Source organism: Ailuropoda melanoleuca, chromosome 2 (genome assembly GCF_002007445.2).
Source record: "Ailuropoda melanoleuca isolate Jingjing chromosome 2, ASM200744v2, whole genome shotgun sequence".
NCBI classification, from domain to species: domain Eukaryota; kingdom Metazoa; phylum Chordata; class Mammalia; order Carnivora; family Ursidae; genus Ailuropoda; species Ailuropoda melanoleuca.
In genome coordinates, this window is record NC_048219.1 from 18,091,865 (window position 1) to 18,114,076 (window position 22,212).

The 22,212-nt window shown below is 60.2% G+C and overlaps 1 protein-coding gene across 1 annotated transcript in view; it reads left to right on the plus strand.

Annotated features, from left to right (window-relative positions):
* The first annotated feature begins 2,299 nt into the window (after nt 1-2,299).
* FOXO6 (forkhead box O6) overlaps nt 2,300-22,212 on the plus strand; it is a 21,552-nt gene continuing 1,639 nt past the window's right edge. The window contains exons 1-2 of the mRNA XM_034653747.1: nt 2,300-3,147; nt 21,687-22,209. Of these exons, the coding sequence (XP_034509638.1) occupies nt 2,734-3,147; nt 21,687-22,209 (937 nt within the window). The 5' untranslated portion in view covers nt 2,300-2,733. The remainder of the gene's footprint in view (nt 3,148-21,686; nt 22,210-22,212) is intronic.

Below are 22,212 nucleotides of genomic sequence, written 5' to 3' on the forward strand. Positions count from 1 at the left end.
GAAGGGGAGATGTGGTCAGAGAAGCAGCTAGCATTTACTGAGCACTTACGCCAAGCCGGGTCCTGACACTTATGGCCTGTTGAGTTCTTTACGTGTCCTACGAAGTCAGTGCTGTGATGAGACTCATTTACAGATAGGAAATAGTGGCTTTGGGCAGTTAAGTACTTTGCCCCTACTCTTAATCACTGTGTTATGCTGCCTCATAATGATGCGTGAGCCGGGGCCAAGCTGTGAGTAAAGAATGAGTGTCTGTATCTGTGGTAAGTGTGAGTTTGAGTGTGTGTGTGTGTGGGAGGCTGAGTGTGCCAGACGTGGGTCCCAGAGGAGAGGTCCTGGCAGCAGCTGGGGACACCGGGGGGGGGCAGGGGCCCGAGCAGAGCCTGAGTCAGCCTCCACGGCCTGTCTGCCAATCTGACGTCCCAGCCCCGCAGCGACAGCCTGTGCCAGGGCCCCCAGCGAAGGGATCCTCCCAGCTCTGGTATGGCCCCCAGCAGGCCCCTGGCTCACGCAGCGGGCTGGGCCAAGGCTGGAGACTGGCAAGAGGCCTGCGTGGCCTCCAGGGTACTTGGGGGACTGCCCGCAGTGTGGGCTCCCCAGGCAGGCAGGGGATATAAGAAGTGTGGGAGGGGGTCCAGCAGTGATTTCAGGCCCCTCGTGACTCTAAACAGAACCACCTGGAGGTGTGTGTGTGTGTACAGTGGGGGCAGCCAGTGGTTCCCATGCCCACCCCTGCCTTCGGGATGTGACTCAGGCAGATGCCATCCCAGGCATTTGCAAGCTGAGCCTACTTCCACCCTGGGGTGGGGGAGCAAGGAGGGGCCCCTCCAGCCCTGCCCCCACCGTCACCCTTGGCCCTACTCCTCAGGAGCGAAGCTGGAAGGAAGGCATTTTTGAGAGCTGGCTGTGTCTCGCGCTGGGGTCTGGCCCCCCGACTGCACAGAGAAAGAGGAAAGCTGCAGTCTTCAGCCTGGTCTCCGGGCTCTTCAGCTGCAGTACCACCTGGGCTGGAGAGCTTGGGATTCTGGTCTGGCTAGTTACCTCCCTGCTCTAGGCTTCTGTATCCTGACTGGCCAAAGAGAAATACTATACTAAAGGGAAATAAGGTGCTGCTGGCAGAGCAGCAAGTGGTGGGGGCAAGCAAGTACAGAGACAGGGCTGGGAGCTGGGAGAGAAGGCGTCAGGATGAACTGACATTGAGCTGAGCTTTGAGGAATGGGAGAATCTCCGATGAGGGCCCTGAGGAGGGGAGAGGGTGTTCCAGGCGGAGGGGCAAAGGCCTGCAGGTGGAGTGGTGTCTGGAAACCCAGCCCAGGACTCTGTGGGGTGAGGTCATTGATTGCCCGGGTTCTCAGCCAGCCTCTCCTTTCTGAGGCCATACGATGATCTGATCAACATCTGACTCCTCCACCAGCCTGTGCAGTGGGGACCTCATCTGTCTCCGTCGCCTTCCACTCTTGTTGGAGTGGCCCAAACAGGGAGTGCCTCACGCATTAAAGGCACTCAGTAAGTATCTGTTAAATAAATGAGAAGCTTCTCCCCAAACAGGATGAACTTCGGGGCAAGGGCTTATTCAACAGCCCCTGCGAGAGCCTCAGAGGCTATAAGACAGTGTTGTGCAAAGTGTGGTTCTAGGTGCATCTCCTGAGAATTTGTCAGAAATGCAAAGTCTCCAGCCCCAACCCAGACTTACTGGGCTGGGGCTCAGCAATGTTTTAACCAGCTCTCCAGGTTGATTCTGTTACACGTTCAACTTTGAGAACCGAGGCTCTAAAACTACGTCCACAGGTCCCCTAAGAGCCCATGAAGAACCCATTTGCTGATGGAGAAGCTACAACTGTGGTCAAGGGTGACCCCAAACTCATATTCTTGATCCCTGCCCTTTCCCCAGCCCAGTCCAGGGCACAAAGGAGAGCTCCATCATCCGCCCTATCAGGTTTCCAAGATTGGAAACCAGGGGTCTAGAATCAGGGGGCGGGGCACTCCCCCCTGGGAGTAGAAGGCGGGGCCAAGTTCTCTGAGCCCCGCCCCTTCCCCGTTGCCCCGGGAAACCCCGGGTTGTAACAATAACCCGCTGACGCGCTTCTGGGAGGGATCCCGCCGAGTCCGTGGGCGGGACAGCTCGGCTGCGAACCAATGAGAGAGCTCGGGCCCCGCCCCCGCTCCCCCCTCCCCCAGCGCCGAGCAGGGGGCGGGGTCGCTCCCGCCTCTCCTCCCCCGCTCCGTAGGCGGCGCTGTTGCGTGCGGGGACTGCGGCGGGGTCGCCCGGAGCCGGGAGCCCCGCGCCCCAACCCCNGGGAGCTGGCGCTGGAGCCGGAGCGGCGGCGGCGGCGCGCTCCGGCACGGGCTCGGGCTCCGGCATGGTGCAATCCGGCCTCGTCCCGGGAAAGCGGGGCCCGCGCGCGGGGCCGGCGCCGGGGGAGCGGCGGCAGCGACGGTGGCGGCGGTGGCTGCAGAAGCAAGCAGGCGGCAGGTGCTAGAAGCGGAGCTGGGCGAGGTGTGTGCCCGCTGGGCTCCGGGGCCGCCGCTCCCTCGCTGCCCCCATCTTTCCCTCCCTTCGGGATTCCCAGCGCGTCCAGCCCCCTGTCTCCGCGTCCCGGCCCATGGCGCCCCGCGGTTGAGCCGGCGCCGCCAGGGACCCCTCCCGCGGGCCTCCCCGGGGCGCGCAGATCCCGGAGCCGCCCGCCCACCCTCCGCGGAGTCTCCCTCCCCTCCTCGCCCGAGCCGGGCGGGACCATGGCTGCGAAGCTGCGAGCGCATCAGGTGGACGTGGACCCGGACTTCGCGCCGCAGAGCCGGCCGCGCTCGTGTACCTGGCCCCTGCCGCAGCCCGACTTGGCCGGCGACGAGGACGGAGCGCTGGGTTCAGGGGTGGCTGAGGGCGCCGAGGACTGCGGGCCGGAGCGCCGGGCGACGGCCCCGGCGATGGCCCCAGCGCCGCCGCTGGGCGCGGAGGTCGGACCGCTGCGGAAAGCGAAGAGCTCCCGGCGGAACGCGTGGGGGAACCTGTCCTACGCCGACCTCATCACCAAAGCCATCGAGAGCGCCCCGGACAAGCGACTCACGCTCTCGCAGATCTACGACTGGATGGTCCGTTACGTGCCCTACTTCAAGGATAAAGGCGACAGCAACAGCTCGGCTGGCTGGAAGGTAGGAGCGCTGGGGAGGGGGCCTGGGGTCGCCGCCTAGGGCTTCCAGGGGTCGCTAGGTGCGTCCGGGTTCCCGGCGAGCCGTCGGGAGGGAGGCCCTGGGGCACCCCTAGGGGTCACGGAGTGTGTGCCCGGGGAGTGGGGCCGGCCGGCAGACAGGCGGGGGCGTGCGGGGAGAAGCTGTGTGCGTGCTCTGGATGCAGGGTGGGAGGTCTGGTGAGGTGACAGGAGACTGCCACTTTGAGGCACCCCCGAGGGACACCCCCACCCTGTCCACGGCGGCATAGCAGAAGAACCCACTCCCAGGCCTCGGATATCAGGGGGCCCCTCTTAACCCCCGCGAGTTTGCTTTGTGTGTTACTCTTGTTTTGCCCTCTCCACCGGGGCACCCTCCTTAAAGAGCCGGAGTAATGGCCTGGAGCCAGTGCCTGCTTTCTCCCCAGATCTTTCCCTCTACCATCCCTGGAGCTGGCCCCAGGGTGAGGAGTGCGACCCTGAGCCCACAGTTCTTCCCGTGGTGCCAAGAGTTCACCCTAGGGCACCAGCCAGCCTGGGGTGGGGAACTGGTCAGGTGACCTGGAATCTGAGTTCTCCATGGGGCAGCTGCTGTCCCCCCCTTGCCTGGATCAGCATGGTGGGCTGGTGATGACCTCTGCTGGTGTGAGGGCAGGGTGTTGAGGGCTGGGGATATGTCCCTTCCCACCCCAGGCTCTCTGGCTTCCACTTCCCTGGCTTTCTGAGCCCAGATGCATTTGGGGGTGAGGGAGGGGCAGGGGCACCCTAGGGAGGCCTCAGTGCCATCCAGTGGAAAGGGGGGAGCCATCTTAGGAGAGGAGGAGGGCTTGACTGGATTGTGGCCTCCAGACCCTCCTCTGGCCATCTTGTTGGGGAATGGGGATAGTCGATGCCTTTGCAGGAGGAGGAGGTTTGGGGGGGAGGGTGCTCTGCCCGGGGCCTGTGAGCTGTTAGGCTTCCTATGGGAGAGGGGTCTCTGCAAGGGAGGCATGCCTAGATGGAGGGAGGGAGCCGTACCTGGTAGTGGTGCAGACAGGGTCAGAGGAAGGAGGTGTGCCAGAGGAGGGGAGGCTGGTGCACGCCAGCAGCTCTGGTTGCCCAGTGGCTGCATTGTAGGGGCCGCAGTGCTCTGACCTGGCTGCCCATGGCTCTCAGGCTTCATGCTGGCATCTTCTCTGTCTCTCTCTGGTCACTATGGGATGGGGGCACAGGTTGGAGGAGCACCCGTGAGTCTCCAGTCTCCTTGGGCTCAGCCCCCACGAGAACACTTACTCCTAAGTGGGTACTGCATTTGGGATTTGCTCCCACCTCCCTCCCTGTCCCCATGCACTGTCCCACCTTTTGCTTCTCCCGGTAGATTATTTCTTGTCCTCAAGAGCACAGAGTTTAGATGCCCCCTCCAGGAAGCCTTCCCTGACCCTTTGTAGCTAGCTAAGGACTCCCTCTTCTCTGGCCCTCTCCCTGCCTGTCCTAGGGCTCAGTCTTTTGTGTCCTGTTTCATTTCCCCTCCCCACCCACCAGTTAGAAGACAGTGGCGGTGGCAGAGCAATCTCTGTGCCCACAGCACCCAGCCTAGAGCCTGGCACTAAGGAGCCGCCAGTGCATGTCTGGTGAGAGTGTGAAGGAACGGGTGGCTGGTGCGGAGGATGCTGAGGCTGGGGAGGGTACTGTGGGCCAGAGTAAGCCAGGAGGGCTTCCTGCAGGAGGTAGAGCTCCACTTGAGCTTGAGGGAGCAGGAATGGTGGGGGAAGATGGCAAGAGGAGACATGAGACTGGAAGCTGAGGGAGAACTGCAGTTCATGAGGGTCTCGGGGCCAAGCCAGGGCATCCAGGGGCTGCTAGGGGCTAGGCGTCAGCCACCTTCAGACATCTGTGCCAGGTGTCTCCTTAACGCTCTCAGCAGTCCCTGAGGTAGGTTTCACTGTCACCGTTTACAGAGCTGGGCACTGAGGCGCAGAGTGGAGGAGTGAACTGCCCAAGGTCACACAGTCGGTAGATGGGAAAGCTGAACTCCAGTCCAGGTGTGTCTCCCTTCAAGGCCCCACAGAGCCTCTGGAATAGTGTCCTGCTGGCACTGGGTGTGGGAGGGGGACACAGCTTTTGAACAGGGGTAGGTCTAAATCCTAGAATGTGACTGGCAACATGCTTGGAGATAATTTAGTCCCCCGACTTCATTTCTCGGACAGTGAGCCTGAGGCCCTGGAAGGGGATGGAACTCCTCAGGTTGTCGGTGAGCGGCAGGTGCAGGACGATGGCCCAGGACTCCTGCCTGCCCATTGGAAGTGGTTTCCACTGCACCACGCTGCTGGGGACACACTGGTTCTCCCTGCACCTGGCTCAAGAAGGACGGTGCCCTGGCAGGCTGGGCCTGGGCTGGAGAGGAGGCATGGGAGACGGAGCCTGAGGCTTGGGCTCCTGACCCAGGCCCTGGCTGAGGCTGCCCACGCACTGGAGGAGGGCAGTTCAGAGGGACCTCTGGCCTTTCCCCTCTTATTCAGTCCGTGGCTGTCCTCATTCTACCCCACCCCCCAGCCTTTTTCTCCTCTCATTCCTGCCCCTGCCCCCATTCCCACTCAGTCCCTCTGGGACCTGGTGAGGGACCATCCCCAACTCCCAGCCAGCCTGTGCTTTAGCGGAGGCTGTGGTACACCTCGGGTGCTGGGGCTGGGGCCGGGGCCCATTGTTCCTTCCTCCCTCCCCTCCCCCACAGAAGGGTTGCACCTGAATCCCTGGGGTATACGGAACCCTGTGTTAGATGGAGAGTGGGGGACCACCGGGGAAGCCATGGGGCCTGCCTTCAGGCTGCATCAGGGCTCCACACCTAGGCTGTGTATTTTACAGGCAGGAAGGGCTGGAGGTGGGGGCAAGGGTGCAGAGAAGGTGGGTTTAGACCCCCTGGGAGCCCAGGCAAACCCTCACAAAGAAGGTGGCACTTGACCTGGGCTGTCTTCACTGGGGGGCAGAATTTGGGAGAAAGTCTCTCAAGGGATGTTGACTGCAGATGAAAAGGCAGGGAGGGAGAACTGTAGGAGATGAGAGGGTTGGGCGGGACAGGCTGGAACCCGTGGCTCCTAGGAATGGCAGGGAGGTGGCAGGGGAAAGGCAAAGCAGACCGGATCAGGAAGGGCCCCTGTGCTTGGCTTTTGCCCTGTGGTCCCACCTGTGATGTGGGGAGGTAGTCAGAGGTGCTTCGGATAGGAACAGGAGGGGGCCAGATCAGCGGCAGGTGCAGGACCCCCAACAGGCTGAAGCCTGCAGAGAGGCCGGCCTTGGTGCTGGAAACGCCATGAAAGAGGCTGGTAGTGTTTCTCCCAGGACAGAGGGTCTCCAGGCCCTGAATGAGGGTTTGGACAGGAGGTTCCCCTCCCTCTTTAGTGTCCTTTAAGTGTGGTGTCAGACATCCAGGTAGAGCCTCCCACTTCCTCCGAGATGCTCCAGTCCCACCTTCCCTAGCAACAGGACTCCTCCAGGAAGCCTTCCAGACTGCCCTGGGTCCTGGTGCTCCTTCCACTTAGCGCCCCTGGAGTTGTTCTGCCTGCTTTTGTGTTTCCTGGCTGCCAGCTCCCCTGGGAGCTCCCAGGCCAGGCCTGGGCACCTCCCATTCCTGTCCCCAGGCTTGATGGGGGAGGAGCACAGCGGATGGGGACTTCCCTTCTCCCTCAGGGCCTGGAGCAGCCCGGTGGTTGGGGGATGGGATCGGGAGGGGTAGCGCTACCCCCATCTGGCCCGGGCTGGCCAGTAGGTCTTAGTGGGGTGGAAGGAGGGACTAATCCAGAGGCCAAGAGGAGGGTCCTGTTACAGCCAGGCTGAGCAGTGGCTGGGAGTGCAGAGGGCTCCCCCTTCTCTCCTCCCTCCAGCTTGCTCCAGCAGGGCTCCCTCCTCCTTCTTTGTCCTCCGGGGATCCCCAGCCCCAAGGGCTGGTGGGGGTGCGGGAGGAGGCGGTGTGAGCCCCGGTTGGGGGGTGTCCTCACCCCCCGCGGTGCACGAGCGGGGGGCTGGCAGCTGCCCGCCTCCTGGGCACGAGCCCGTGCCAGCCGCTCCTGGCACAGTTGCTGGCACGCCCGGCAGACTCCCACGGCCACCTGCTCACACCCACCCACGAGCGCTGGCGCGCTGCGGGCCCTTCCGGCTTCCCGGGCCTCCCGGCGCCCCTCCCCCGCCGCCCTGCTCCGGAGCTCCCACCTCAGTCCTCTGCTCCCCGCCGGCCCCCTCATTCCCGCTCCCGCCAGCCAGCCCCAGGCCCGGCCCCCTCCCTGTGCAACTTGGGGAGCTCCGGAGTCTGGGTCGCGGGGAGGCCCCTGGGGTAGCTGCGGGGAGAACGAGGGATGGGAAAGCAGACAGACAGACGGACAGACAGGGTGAGGGCCCCGCCTGCCACCTGGCGCCGCTCCAGCGGGACGATGGCGGGCAGCGCCGTGCCAGGCGGTAATTGCAGACAGACTAATTTAAAGAGATGAGACGGTTATTTTTAACTCCTGTTAAGGTAATGAACGGCGCGGGGGGGTTTCAGGTTCGAAAGTTCAGCGCCCCCCAACCCCCACTTTGTCTGGGTTGGGGCCCCTCTCGCTGCACACCCTGAGGACTCCAGCTTCAGGACCGAGTGGAGTTGGGGGCCTCTGCCAGGGACGGGGAGGGCTGAGAGGGCCTGGAAAGGGGCGCCCCCTAGCCCAGCGCAGATCCTTTCGCATCCAGGCCACCATGTTTCCAGGGGGCGGATTAGTATCCCGTTTCCCGTTTCCCGGGTGGACAAGTGACTTGCCCTGGGGTCACATCCTTAGGAAGTGTCCGGCCGGGGAATTGAACCCCTTTCTGACCCCAAAACTCAAACTTTTTCTGTGCCATTGGGGCTGGAGGAGAGGGCTTGTGTTTGGGTTTGAAAGGGCGCAGCCTTGTTCCTTGCAGTCCAGGGTCTTGTCTTCTAGTGGCAGCTGGTGGTGACCCCCACACAGGGTCTCGGGGGCTGCTGAAGCCCCTCTGTCTGGGTCCGGTGAGGGGGTGTGGGGTGGTGGTCATGAACTGGGCGTGGCTATAAGCTTCTGGGATATGGGTGCACTGGCTATAGCTGGGGGAGCCCGCTCCTCACCTCACTGTCTCCCTTACCTTGGGGAGGCTCACCAGCAGCCCCTCCCTATTTGCAGGCGCACAACTTGGGGGGAGGTACCTGGGAAACAGGCCGCACATCGGGGCCCACTTCTTCCGCCTCCGGATCAGACTTCGGGTCTCTAAGGGGGGTGGGGAGTCATGGAACCCAACACCACCTTCCACACCTCCTTCCCCAGCTCACCCCAGCTCAGTCCTCTCACACACCCCTAGTGGCTGAACGCTCTGGCCTCGGGACCGCCCATGCTACTGCTAGACGGGTCTTAAAGTTGTTAGCACTTCCTTCCTTCTCCCTGGCCGAGGTCCAAGCCCCTGGAGCATGGCTCCGCCCCTGGTGTGTTAATTCAGCTGTTTGGGTCAGCTGGGGTTGCAGAGTCCAGAGCGGTTGAGGGGCGGACAGAGCACCCACAGAGCACCAGTCAGAGAATCTGATCCAGAGTGTGTGAGCTGGAGCAAAGCACTTTCTCATTCTGATCCTTGAGGTTCTCACGGGTGCCCAAAGGGCCTTAACTTGGTCCCTGGTTCTTTCAGGGCTGTGACTAGCAAACACTCTGGTTCTAGGAGCCGTGAGGGGTTAGTTGGGACCCTGGGCACAGCGTACTGATAGGACTTCTCAGGGGTGCAAGCCTGTGATTACAGGTGTGGATGGACTTGAACTTGGGACTCCTGCTTGGGGATGCCTACCCTGACCCTGGCAATACCCAGGTGGCAAAAGGACTTTGGACACAGTGAAGGGAGTGCTCACGGCAGCCTCGGCCCTCAGAGCAGACAGATGGGGGGTGCAGGGTGTTGGGTGGGCACTAACTAAGGCTCTGGGGCCTGGGTAGGGTGCTCAGGGGGACAGCTGGATCTGGAGCGCCCCCCCTTTCTCCTGGCACCCTGGTTACCATGGAAACCAACTCCTGTTTGGGAGGGTTTGGCTGTTTGCTGCCTCTCCCCACCCCCCAACCCATATGTGGAGGTGGGAGGGGGGCCAGGTGGCGTGTGGGGGAGGTGCCTCCCACACCCTCCCCCTGGGGCCTCCCTCTTTGCAGAGAAACCTTTCTGGTCTCTAAGGGGGAGTGCCTCTTGTGGGAAGGGGAACCAGAATTAAGAGAATTAATGTCTGGGTGCTAGGCCTTTGGGCACTTCACAAACGTTCTCTTTTTACATCCTCCCTGGACCCTGCCAGATATGTGTTAATAGCCCCATTTTGCAGTTGAGGAAATGGAGGCCAAGAAAGGTGAAGTCACTTGGCCAGGGCAGCATAGCTGGGACGAGGCTAAGCCTGGATTTAGACACAGACCTATCTGTCCCATGTTTCTCCCAGCGCTGTGCAGTCTCAGCCCCACGCACCCCAGCCCTCCTGCCCCAAGGCTCCCTCATGCTCCAGAGCCCTCTGGGGCTCCTCGGCTCCCCTGGGAGCCAGCCAAGCTCGAACTGCTCTGTATGGACTCCTGGGCCCTCAGCTGGCCTTGGCCAGGCCCTGCCCTCCCTCCTGCTTTCCCTGCTGCCTGTGATCTCAGGACCCCCTCGCTTTGCCACCTTTACACCTCATATCCCCTGCCGTTGTCAGATGCTCGTCAAGGCAGCCGCTGACTCTTGGACGGATCCCTTGGGCCACTGCTCAGAAACTAGGCTGGGTGCTTGGGTGGATTGAATACAAGCCCACCTCCCAAGTGATTCTGGAACCCACTGCATCTCTCTAAGAATTCCTGCCTTAAATCCTTCATTGCTGGCAAACCTGGTTGATGATCAGAGTTACCTAGAAGCTTTCAGATAATGCAGATTCCCAGTTCCTATCTCAGACCCTCTATCTCAGACCCTCAGAGGGTCTGATTTTAACAGGTCCGTCTACTGATGGACCAGGTTCTGAGCCAATACCTTCGATGGTAGCATCCGGGACTCCTGTGTGTCCCTCCCTTCTGCTCCCAGTGTAGACCAGCTTCTTCTCTAAGCAGTCTGCTTAGAGTGGAGCCCCCTCCCCTCCTCCTGGCTCTTTTTAGGTCCTTCAGAGAATTAAAGGCCACGCAGTCAGCTCCAACACCAGATTCTCCAGCCCCAACACCTTCGCCCTCCTTTCTTAGGAGTCGCGCTGTATAGAACACAGCTGGAGAGGATGGAGCCAGCAGCGGGGGTCGATGCCCTCTGCCACTGAGGGCCTTTGGCTGCAGGAGGAGGCGTGGTGGCATAAAGACTCAGCAAGCCTCTGGAACTGGCCCAGGAAGGACCTGAAAATCGCAGCGCCTCTTCTCTGATAGCTCCCTATGTGTCCAGTGCAGTGCTGTTCCTACATGGTCCTATCCAGGGGCCTCACTTAGCATGACACTCAAGGCCTTGGCCCCCTGGTCCCAGGCAGTCTCTCCAGCCACATCACTCGGCTCTGCTGACCCGTGAATCGGCTACACTGAACTATGCTGGCCTAGGATTCAGCCGCCAGGTGCCATTACACATGTGCTTTCTTCTGAGTCTCGCAGCACCCTGTGAAGCCACTGCTGTGACTTTCCCCGTTTCAGGAGGAAACTAAGGCTGGAGAAAGATAGTGTCTTTTACTGCATCCTGCTGTAAGTGACGTAAATAAAACTCCCGGGGCTAACTCCTCGCTGGCCCAGTGTTCAGGCCAGGCCAATCCAAGCTCACACACAGACACACACACAGACACACACACAGACACACACACACACACACACACACACACACAGACACAGACACACACACACACACACACACCCTCATCCCCTGCCACGCCTTGCCTCATCTCCATCATTGTCTCTCTGCTCTGTCTTAGTTTGGCCCTGAGGCTTCCAGCGGGGCGGGGGAGGGGGGGATGGCTCCAAGGGGCACCTGGCTCCCTCTCTCAGACAGAGCTCCCCGAGGGCAAGGCCACACCAGAGGGCAAAGCGGACTGGCATGCTGTGCTGTTCACTCCCCACTTCCTCACCTCATCTGCAGGCCCAAGGCTGATGACAGCTTCCTCCATTCACTTTAATCCGGGCTTACACCTGTTAGCCACGCACCACCTCGCTGCTGAGAGGAACCAAATTGGCTCCCTGACCTTGAGTGACCCACAGGTCAAGCTGGGGAGATAAGATGAGGACTCCTGAATTTGATTGGGGGATAAAGATTGCTCAGGGTCACGAGGGAAGGCCCAGTAATGAGCTATGGGTATTTGGAGGTGGGGGAGGGGAACCAGACAAAGGAGGTCAAACCCTCAGGACTCTTTAGGAGCCCTTGGGGTCTGGTTCTATTGGTCAGAGCACAGCAGGACCCCAGCACAGGCTGGGAAAGCAAGCAGGGGACTGAAGGGAACAGTCTTGAATATCAGCCAGGGACCTGGCCCTCCAAGCTGGGGACTGATGGAGGCGGAAAGATCATTCAGGGGTGGTGTGGACAGGGGGCCTGGCACTGGGGTCCAGGGGAGAAGATGAGTAGGGGTAGAGGCCCAGAGAGTCTAAGAGCAGGCCTGAGGTGCCATGCAGCCCCCTCTGATGCCTGGGGGTCTTGGAGGTGAGGCTGTGGTGTGGTTAGGGGTCTCTGAGGGAGGCAGCGGGAAGGAGCAGAACCTGGCTGTGCGTGGCCTGGGGCAACTGAGCCCGTTTTCTCCTCTACAAAATGGGGTGGTAATAGGACTTATGTCCAAGCTTTGTGGTGAGAATTACAAGAGAGATACTTATAAAGTCCCCACGAAATCCTAGCAAGCATCCTCCCTGTCGTACGTTGCTCTGGAAAAGGAAAGGAACCCTTCCCCACTGCTGTGTAGGGTGGGGATCCTGGGCCCTGAGCCTTGAGAGACACTGCCTTGTGTGAGTGCGTGTGTGTGTGTGTGTGTGTGTGTTGGGGGAGAGTGGTCCTTCCTCTCATGCCTCCCTTTCTGTCCCTGAGGTGTCAGCTCTTGAGGATGTCCAAGTTTCCACCTGCCCCTAGCTTGACCCGCTGTTTTCTCTCCTACAGAGCCTTCCTCGCGCCCTTGGGAGGCTAGCAGACAGGTTTTAGGCTCAATATTTTCACAGGTGAAAGCAATGGTTTGCTCAAGGTCACCCTTGAACCCAGGGCTGCCTGCCCCTCGACATGGGCTTCTCTTTGCCCACTGGGAGGCTGCGTGACCTTGGAGATGGCCCTTCCCTCTCTGGCTCTGAGACCCATCTAAAGATCCGAATTCCCCTCCCCCAATACTCTGGGAAGCTGTGTTGCCTCCTCCACCCCGCCTGTCCCCTCCCCCTGTCCTCTGCTGGCCTTGCCTTCTCTGTAACCTGAGCTGGGGCTGTGGGGGAAGGGGGCTTGCCCTCTGCCAGAGGCACCTGCCAGCTGAGCAGATGTGAGGGGCTGGAGGCCCCCCTCCCCCCAGGGGATCTCCGGCTCTTCAGGCGGCTAGGCTGGGGCTGGGGCTGGGGCATGCATGCGGTGTTCAGCACACCCAGCCCTGGCCTCTGGCCTCGACACCCAGAGCTTACCCTGAGCACGTGTTCATTTTTCAGGGGACGTTCGTGCTCCAACATGTCCTGCAAGGACCTCTCAGAATCCAGAAGACAGATGGCAGATGAGGGCTGGTGCCCCGGTCTGGGTGGGCTGCTTTGGGTTCCTAGAGCCCCTTGGCATAAGGACAGAGGGCCAAGGGCAGCCCCTGAGGGTGAGGCCAGTGTCTGTGCGGGTGGCCATGCCCCTGGGAGAGCAGATGGTTCTCTTGGCGCTGTGCCCACTCTTCCTCTTTTCCCCCCAGGAGCCAGCCTACAGGGCTGGGACACAGCTGCTGGGCCCTCCCCAGAGCTGGGCCCAGGGCAGGGCTGGGTGAGGTCACCGCAGCTGCTCCCAGGGCCTGGGGCAGGGGTGTAGGGAGGTGCTGCATGCAGAGGGAACACAGGGCTCAGATTGAGGAGAGATAGGGAGAGGGCTGGATGGTTTTGCATTTAGGGATCCCCTTTAATCTTGGATGAGGGAGGAAAGAGTCTTTGGAGGACTTGATGAGCCGGTGTGGACAGCCCCACCCCCGCTCCTACCCCAGGCCCACCCTAGAGCTTCTGTCTGGCCTGGGCTCCTCCTTAGAGGCATCTCAGGGTGAGAGGCAGAGCAAGGGCCCTGGGTGTGAGTTCCTTCCCGAAGCACCACATGCACCATGTGACCTTGGGCAGCTCCATCTGTCTCTCAGAGCCTCAGTTTGTCATCTGTAAGATAGGCACACTAAACCACCTCAGAGGATTGTTAAAACGACAGTAAGAGTTTAGGTGTTGCCGCACGGTGCCTAGCACATAATGAATGCTCAGTAAATGGTAGTTTCTTTCCTTCCTTACTCGACTGGATTCTCCCCGAGGAGCCTGGAAGCGCCGAGGAAAAGCAGGGCGGTGGCAGGGGCGGCAGGAACTGGAGGGAAGAGCCGGAGTGAGGAGGCAAGGCCTGGAGCTCTGGCCTGAGGTTTTGCTGAGCAGAAGTGGCAGAGAATTGCCAGGCCTGAGTGGCTCTCGGCTGCCGAGGGCTCCGTCGCGGGCGCTGACTTCCTGTGAGCCCGGGGTTGCCCCGCAAAGGCCAAGCGCGGAGGCCGACTCCTGCCCGGTTATACTCTGGTTCCGGTCCTGCAGTACTGAGGTGGCAACGGCTGCCTTTGGGATCTGCAGAGGGGACTAGAAAAAGGTCCCAGAGCTCGCCTTGCTGGAGCAGCAGGAACTGGTCAAGCAGTCGGGGAAGGGGGGGCCCCGGGAGCGGAGCGTGCAAAGGCCTGGCCCAGTAGGACATCCGGGGCGGCTGGAGCCCCGGCGGGCGGAAGGGAAAGGGGGCGATGAGGCAGTCGAGCCTCAGAGGGTTCTCGTGTGTCGGTCTGGAGTTGGACCCACGCCCACAGGAGATGAGGAGCCTTGGCGTCTGCAGTAGAGGAGAGCTTTGACTTCTGCTGCCGGTTTGCTTGTACCCAGGCTAGGTGTGGGGGCCCCGCTATCTCGAGGGTGGGGGTGGGGGATGCCAGGGCTCGTCTTTTGACCTCATGCCTTGCTTTGGACGTTTGGTTCCTCCTGGTCCCTGGCTGCCCACTTCTGTTCCACCGCTGACCCCAAGCCCAATCCCCCGTTGACATCTGTCACCCCGGTGCCCCCACCTGCCCTTCTACTCCTCCTCCACTACAGACCTTGGTACCAAGGGTTTGCACAAGGCCTCAGGCCTCTCCAGGTCACCCCCTTCTGCCAGGAAGCCTGCCTGGACTGAGCATCCCAGCTTTAGCCCAGGTGGCAGAGCAAGTGACCTTCGGAGAGACTGTGGCTCTGAGACAGGCATGTGTTCCTGGCCAGCCTGGGGCTCCAGAGTGGGGTAGGGGGTAAAGGGTGGGACAGGGGCTGCTCCTGGGGCTCTGAGTTAGGGAGAGGATGAGATTCTTGACATGCAGGATCCCATCCAGGTCCCAACTCTCCCCAGGAATATTGTTACCCTCTTTTACAGGGGAGGCCCAAGGTCACATGAAGGCAGTTGGGATTCCAGCCCTGCTCTCAACCTTTCTTCATGCAGGAAGGGAGGGAAGGAAGGAGGAAGAGGGCCAATGGGAGCCATGGAGGGGATCAGAGAACTCACACAGCCCCAGAGGTGGCCTGTGCCCAGGGGTCATCATCACCATTGGGTAGGTGAGGTCAGCTTCCTGAGGGAGGGGCTGGGCTGAACCTCGTTCAGAGACAGAACCTGAGAGGTGTCCGTCCCTGGCTTTGGGCTTGGATGGATGGGCACGGGTCCTAGGACTGAACTGGGAGGGCCCTGGAATTCCCCAGATGTCAGGAAGGCCAGGAGGCAGCATAGGACTTGTGATGGGTAGGGGACACAAGACTTGGGTTTCCTGTCTGATGAAAGCCAGCAAGCTTGGGCTTGAGAACCGAGGCAGGGATGGCCATTGAGGTGGGCAGGATGGTCCCCTGCCACACTGCAGGAAGTGGTGGGAAGAGGCCTGGCTTTGGAACCCAACAGCTCTGAGACCCAGACCTGGCTCCATGACTGCCCAGCTTTGTGGCCTTAGGCATCATTTAACCCTCCCGAGCCCACTTTCCCCTCTTTGGAAAATAGCAGCACCTACTTGCAGGATGGCTATCAGGATTGAAAGAAGAAATGCATCTAAAGAACCTAGCCCGGGTCTGGCGTGTGATAGGTGGTGCCCTTCTCCTGCCTTGGTATTTGAAGCACGCGCCAGCGGTGTGCTGGAGCTGGCTTGCCTTGGCTCAGAAAGCCGGTCCTGCACACTTCTCCCCAGTTCTGTACTCAGTGACGTCATGCTGGCAGCTTAAAATTGGCTGGATGGGAGTATCCATGCCGCAGAAATCAGCAAAAGCTACAAATCAAATCAGGTGGGATCTTTTCCCTACTGGGGAGCTGGAGGAAATCAATCCTGTGGGCCCTTTTGAACCCTAGAGGGGACAGAATGGAAAGTGGGGTAATGGTGGGGCACTGGCTGAGCTGAGCAATCTAGAACTCCGAGTCTGAGTCCATGGGCTCTTTTGGGTGGGCAGAGATGAGACAGAGTCCTAGTGCCAGGCAGCCCTCTGTAGGCAGGGGACCGGAATGGGGAGACCACTCTTGTCTCCACGTTCTCCCCCCACCCCGGGGGCTCTGGTGGGGCTCTGGCTCCGAGGAAGGCAAGCTATCAGAGAATGGAGCTGTGCGAGGAGGAGAAATGAGGCGGTAGTGGAAGATAAACGAGGTTGTCCTGTCGGGGAATGCGGTGGTGCTTGTAGGAGAGATGACGTCCTGCAGGACCCGTCGGGTGCACTGGCAGAGAGCACAGGGCACCACAGGCAGACGGAGAGACTCGGACTTGGAGGATAAATGAGGGTGTCCTGCTGGATAGATGAGGGGGCCCGTCAGGTGAATGGAGTGCTGTTAGCAAATGAGGTTGTACTTGCTGGATAAATGGGACTGGGGTGCTGGATAAATGGGGTTGTGCTGTCAGATGAATGCATTACTGCTCGTGGGCGAAGGGTGTCCTGGGAATAAATGAGGGCGTCCTGCTGGATAGAAGAGCTGCCGTCACCAAATGGATCCGACCCTGTCCGTGCGGGAGGGACGGGCAGCAGGGCTGAGGTGGTTCTCTCCCCCCGGGGCTCCCGGCGTGTCTTCCTGCCCAGGGGGGAAAGGCTCTCGGAGACTTTGGCCCCAGTAGGCCCTGGATGACTCAAGTCCGTCTGGCCAGTGGGAGAGAGCGGGGAGGGGGTCTGGGGTGGGCAGGTGCATGGTCACACCCCACCCCCCCCGACCTTCCTCATTTCTCACGGAAGCCCTGACCCTCTTCTGAGCCTCCCTCTGTGAATCAGGCTGGTCCTGACTTCTTCTGCCCCATGGTTGTCTCTCATTCTGCCCATGTTCCCTTCTCAGCCCGGTTTGGGGAAGCCCCTCTCATGTGCCAACTACTCTGTCCCGTTTCCTTTACTTCTCCCTGCAACCTAGTATTACCCCCTTACTCTCTCTCTCATTCATTTGTTCAATGAACATTTGTTAAATGCCTGGTATGCATCAAACACATGAGGTACGGTCACGAATGACAAAAATCCCTCATGAAACTTCGATCCTAATGTGAGGGAAACCCAACAATAAATAATAAATACAGAATACAAATAAATTATATATTTATATAGAACTTACATATTAATTTATTAATGTATGTATACAAACTATCTATTAATTAGGAAAGTGATCATTGCTTTAGAAAAATTGAGAGCAGGTAAGGGGGCCAAGAAATGGCAGGGAGGAGGAAAAGGGTTAGAGTGGTCAGGGTGGGCCTCGTCGCAAAAGATTCTATCTGCATGCAGACTCGAAAGAGATGAGAGATTGATGGGGGTATCTGGGCGAACAGTTTCCCCTGAGACGCAGGCCCCAGGACAGGCCGGCACCTAGCAGGTTCAAGGAACAGGAGGGAGGACTCACGCGGGACAGTGTTAGGGGAGGAGTCTGAGAGGTCACGGAGGGGCCTGTGGGTTAAGGCAAGGCCTTCGTTCTTTACTGTGAGATGGGGGGCGTCAGAGGGTTCTGGGCAGGACTGGACGTGATCCAGGCTGCTTAAAGGGCCACTCTGACCCTGGTGGTAGAGGGCTGTAGGGAGGCAAGGGTGGACGCAGGTAGCTGTTTGAGGAAAAAAGGTTCAAAGCATCCTGCCCCCAGACTTGCACTGCTCACGGAGCCAAAACTGGAATCCAGATCCAGCAGCAGAGCCCATGCGCTTTCCCCTCCACCAGCCTCCTCTCCGCAGGGGCCCGGCCTCCCTAGCCTGGGTTCCGAGGAGCAGTGGGATGGGATGGATGTAAGCCACCGGGCTTTTCCTCTGCCCCGAGATGGCTTCCCTCCCAAATGAGGGCGGTCCGACCCCCCGTTCACCTGCCGCAGGCCCGCATGGAGGGGTGGGAGGCGCGAGGCCCCAGAAGCCAGGCTCAGCTCTGGGCACAGGGGAGCCTGGGCATGCCGGGGCTGGGGCTGTGGTGGCGGGTTGCTAGGCGACTCTGAGAGGGAGCCCTGGTTACTGCTGCCTGGCAGAGGCGTTCCTCTCCTCTGCCTCCCTCACCTCCTCTGTGGCCTCTGGCCTCCCAGGAGGCCTTGTGGGTGAGCTGTGAGCCGCGCTTGCCACTGCGTCTTGGCTGGGAGCTCTGACTGGGACCAGGTGGCTGGGCCCCAAGGAGCCGGACTGGGCTTCGGGACCCGGACTTCCTCACCTGGTGCCCAGCCCGGCTCCACAGGCAGAGACCCAGGTCCTTAGCCAGCTCCGGGCGCCCTCCCTGGGTGACCCCGGGCCAGGTAAGGCAGGCCTCGAGGCCTCAACAGCCCCATCCATCCGGCCTGCAGCAGCCCTCCACCGGGTCTGGTGTTCTGTGACAGTGCCAGAGCTGCCGAGCCAGCCCAGCTCCAGGCACCCCGCCCCCGCTCCGAGGGCTTGAGTGTGTAACACTCCGTTTTGCGTTAGATTCCATTTGCGAACAGGGTTCCACTACTTTAAAAAAAAAAAAAAGTTTGGGGCGCCCAGGTGGCTCAGTCAGTGAAGCGTCTGCCTGTGGCTCAGGGCGTGATCCCAGGGTCCTGGGATTGAGTCCTGCATCATCGGGCTCCCTGCTCCCCTGGGAGCCAGCTTCTCCTTCTCTCTCTGACCCCGGCCCCCAGCTCATGCTCTCTCCCTCTTTCTGTCTCTCAAATAAATAAATAAAAATCTTAAAAAAAAAAAAAAAGTTTGAAAACCTGGGGACTGGATGAGTTCAAGAACTTGCAGTGTCAAATTGAAAAGGTCACAGAGCACACTTAGCACATCTCATCAGTATCCAGGTGGGGAAGCAGGCCCGGACAGACAGACAGGCTTGCCCAGGTGAGGCTTGGTGGGGTGAGAAGAGCACCAGGCCAGGGGTCGGGAGGCCTGTGCTCGAACCCCTGCTCTGGTACCAGGTCCTGGGTGACGTTGGACAAGTCCTTTCTTCTCTCTGGGTTGGACCAGCAGTGGTTTCAGGCTGGGGCTCCAGCTCCCAGGGGCACCCGGCCAGGCAGGGAGCAGAGGGGGCAAGAGTGCAAACCTTCACAGGCCCAGAGCAGGCACTGTCGGTACAAATAATTGAAAACATTGTTTTTATATTCAGAAAACCTACATGCATTATGAAGTACAACGTACAGTCCCCTGCATGCTANCCCCCTGCATGCTAAGACTTAATAGGAAAGTTTGACCTTGCGACATGCCTCCAGTCTTCCCATGCTGCCAGCTTCTAGGGATAGTTTACATGGAAAGTTTGAGAAGCACTAGAGCACTGGCTNTCCCCTGCATGCTAAAAACGAAGCACAAGACTTAATAGGAAAGTTTGACCTTGCGACATGCCCCCAGTCTTCCCATGCTGCCAGCTTCTAGGGATAGTTTACATGGAAAGTTTGAGAAGCACTAGAGCACTGGCTTCCTAAGATTCTTCGGAAATTCCCTGACTCGTTTCTCTCTGCCGTGGTGGAATGTGATGTCCTCTCGACTCGGGGTGAGAGTAACCTGAAATCAGTACCTGGCCCTTTCGTCTGAGCTGTGTGACTGGCAGCGTAGTTAACCTCTCTGAGCCTTGCCCTCCTCATCCGGACACGGGGATCGCAATCTCCGAGTTGTATGGAGTTTGATAGAATACACGAGATAAAGTAGTTACAGCACCTAGGGCTGAACAAGCAGGTACTGAGTGGGCGCTGGCACTTGGCGATGCCCCCCCTGCCCCGGGCACTCAGAACCAGGCTGGCACACGGTGACACTGATGAAGAGGTGTTGCCTGACCAACCTCCGGCGGGAGGAGCTGGGAGGCGGAGCCTCTGTGAAGCCAGACAGGCCCACGGGGAGAACTGAGGCCCCTGAGGCCTCTGAACACAGGTGTGCGGGAGGGGCTAGGGAGCCAGGTGCAAGGGCAGGGGTGGGAAGGGGGTACCTACTGGAGGGAGCGCTACCCCCTGGGGGTCTAGCTCCCCTCTTCACAGGATCCCAGGAGAAGCCAGGCAGGGCAACGCTGGGAGGGGCCTTGGAGCTGTCGCTTCCCAAGACCAGAAAGTACCAGTGATGGGGGGGCAGGGTGCCTGAGGAGTCAGGTCAGTGCCTGGAGCTGTGCGAGTGTGAGTGGGCCAGCAGGAAGGACCTCCTCCTCCTGGAGCCTGGTGGGAAGGAGGCGGGAGGGAGGGCCCTCACTGGTCAGTGGTTATGGGGCTGGGCGGACAGACAGGTTAAGAGTAGGTCCATGAGCTGGGTTAGATCTGGCGTGGTACCTGGCATTGCTGCCTGTGGGACCCTGGGCAAATTACATCATGCCTCTGGGCCTCTGTTCCCTGGTACAGTGAGATGGGGTAATGCCAGCTTCCCAGCCTTGTTGGTGCCTGGCACAGTTATACTCAGGACACGATGCTACAGGGGCAGAGACAGAGCCGGGCTGCTCGGAGATCTCAGAGTGTCGTCTTCTGGCCAGAGTGAGGCCTTTAACCAGGGCTTGTGAGCACCCGGTGCGCTCACCAAACATGTCCCCACACACATTTCCTCAGGTTGTGATCGAACAGCTTTCTGAGGTGGCTACTGAAAGGTGCCCATTTTGGTCAGAGTTGTTCACTGAGGCACTGAGGCTCATGGAGATTGAGTCAAGGGCCATGGTCACAGCGCTGGGGGGCTGAAAAGAGCCAGGCATCCTGCCCAGCCCTTCTGAGAGCCAAGCCCATGCTGTTTCCTCAGCAGTGCCTGAGTCCGGAGGTCAAGGCCACCAGGTGGCGGGGCCCCAGTGGTGGGGCAGGGCAGGCCTTCAGGTGCCTGTGGGGAACCAGGTCGTCGGAGCCCCCCCCCCCCCCCCCCCCCCNCCCGCCGCCTTTCTGGGCAAAAGCGCTAGAGACTGGCCCAGCAGAGATTCAGAAGAGAGTGTGTACGGGGGTGGCAGACGTACAGCCCCGGGGATGAACCGAGTGACAGCAGGAGCGGCTGTGTAGCCCTGGGCCAGCCACTTGACCTCTCTGAGCCTTGGTCCTCTTGTTGTAAATGGGGATTATGCCATCTAATTTGTGTGGACTTTGTGAAGTTTCTACCGGAAAGGGGCTTTGGGGGCAGAGCTCCCTGCTTCAGGTGCTCAGGAAGGGAGGGCAGGCTGGAGAGCTGAGTTGGGCTGGCCTGAAGGTGGGCGCTGAGCAGAGGTGGGGTCTGAGGTCCCCATGGCTGATGGATGTGCTTTGAGGGGTTAGCTGGGAATCTAGGCTTCTGTAGTTCACAGGAGCTCACAAGAGTTGCGGGAAATTTCAGAAGAGTTTCCGGCCTCTACCCACCTTAGGGACCCCCGGCCTTTTCTGCTTTCCCTGGCCAGGCCCTCCCAGCAAAGGGTTAACAGTCTTCTCTACCTGCAGTTGCATTTTAAAGACACGAAATTAAAGCAGGTAATTTATTCTCCCCACACACGAAAGAGCAATTAGTTCTAAACAGGGCTTAATCAGTCACCGCGAGATTGATTTCTGGAGCCCTGGGTTTTCGGGCTCCTGGCGCCATGCCAGGCTGGGGAGGGAGGGGGCAGACAAATGAGCCGCAGCGGCATGAGCCCTTACATAATCTGCTGGGGGGCCCTGGCAGCCTGGCTAGCCCCAGGCGGGGCTTGGCTGAGCTGGGGAGAGGGGGTCCTGCTGCAGTTCCTTAAGAGTAGCCCTCAGGGTTCTGCCATGCCTCCTGGGGAGAAGCCAGGCCCAAAGTCTAGCCCCACCCTCTGTGTGTTGTGGGGGGAGTGGGGGGTGCCCTGGAGAGGCAAGAGTGGTGCGATTCTGGGGTAGAAGGTGGGTATTCCCGGCCAACCTGGTACTTAACACCTGTTCTCCCCCTCTCTACCCCATTCACCCTTCATCATTTCTGTTTCCTCCCATTGCCCCTTCTGGCCCTTCTCCTTCCTCTTCTCTCACTATTTTCTCTCCCTCTTTCCATCACTTCCTACTCTTTTCTCATGGCCTCCTCGCTTCCCGCTCCCCCACCCATGTCCTTGTCTCCGGCCACAGAACTCCATCCGGCACAACCTGTCGCTGCACACCCGTTTCATCCGCGTGCAGAACGAGGGCACGGGCAAGAGCTCCTGGTGGATGCTGAACCCCGAGGGCGGAAAGACAGGCAAGACCCCTCGGCGGCGGGCCGTGTCCATGGACAACGGGGCCAAGTTCCTGCGCATCAAGGGCAAGGCGAGCAAGAAGAAGCAGCTGCAGGCACCTGAGCGAAGCCCCGATGACAGCCCCCCGGGCGCGCCAGCCCCGGGGCCTGTGCCCGCCGCGGCCAAGTGGGCCACCAGCCCGGCCTCGCACGCCAGCGACGACTATGAGGCGTGGGCCGACTTCCGGGGCGGCGGGAGACCCCTGCTCGGGGAGGCGGCCGAATTGGAGGACGACGAGGCCCTGGAGGCCCTGGCACCCTCGTCGCCGCTCATGTACCCGAGCCCGGCGAGCGCGCTGTCGCCCGCACTAGGTGCGCGCTGCCCCGGGGAGCTGCCCCGCCTGGCCGAGCTGGGGGGCCCGCTGGGGCTGCACGGCGGCG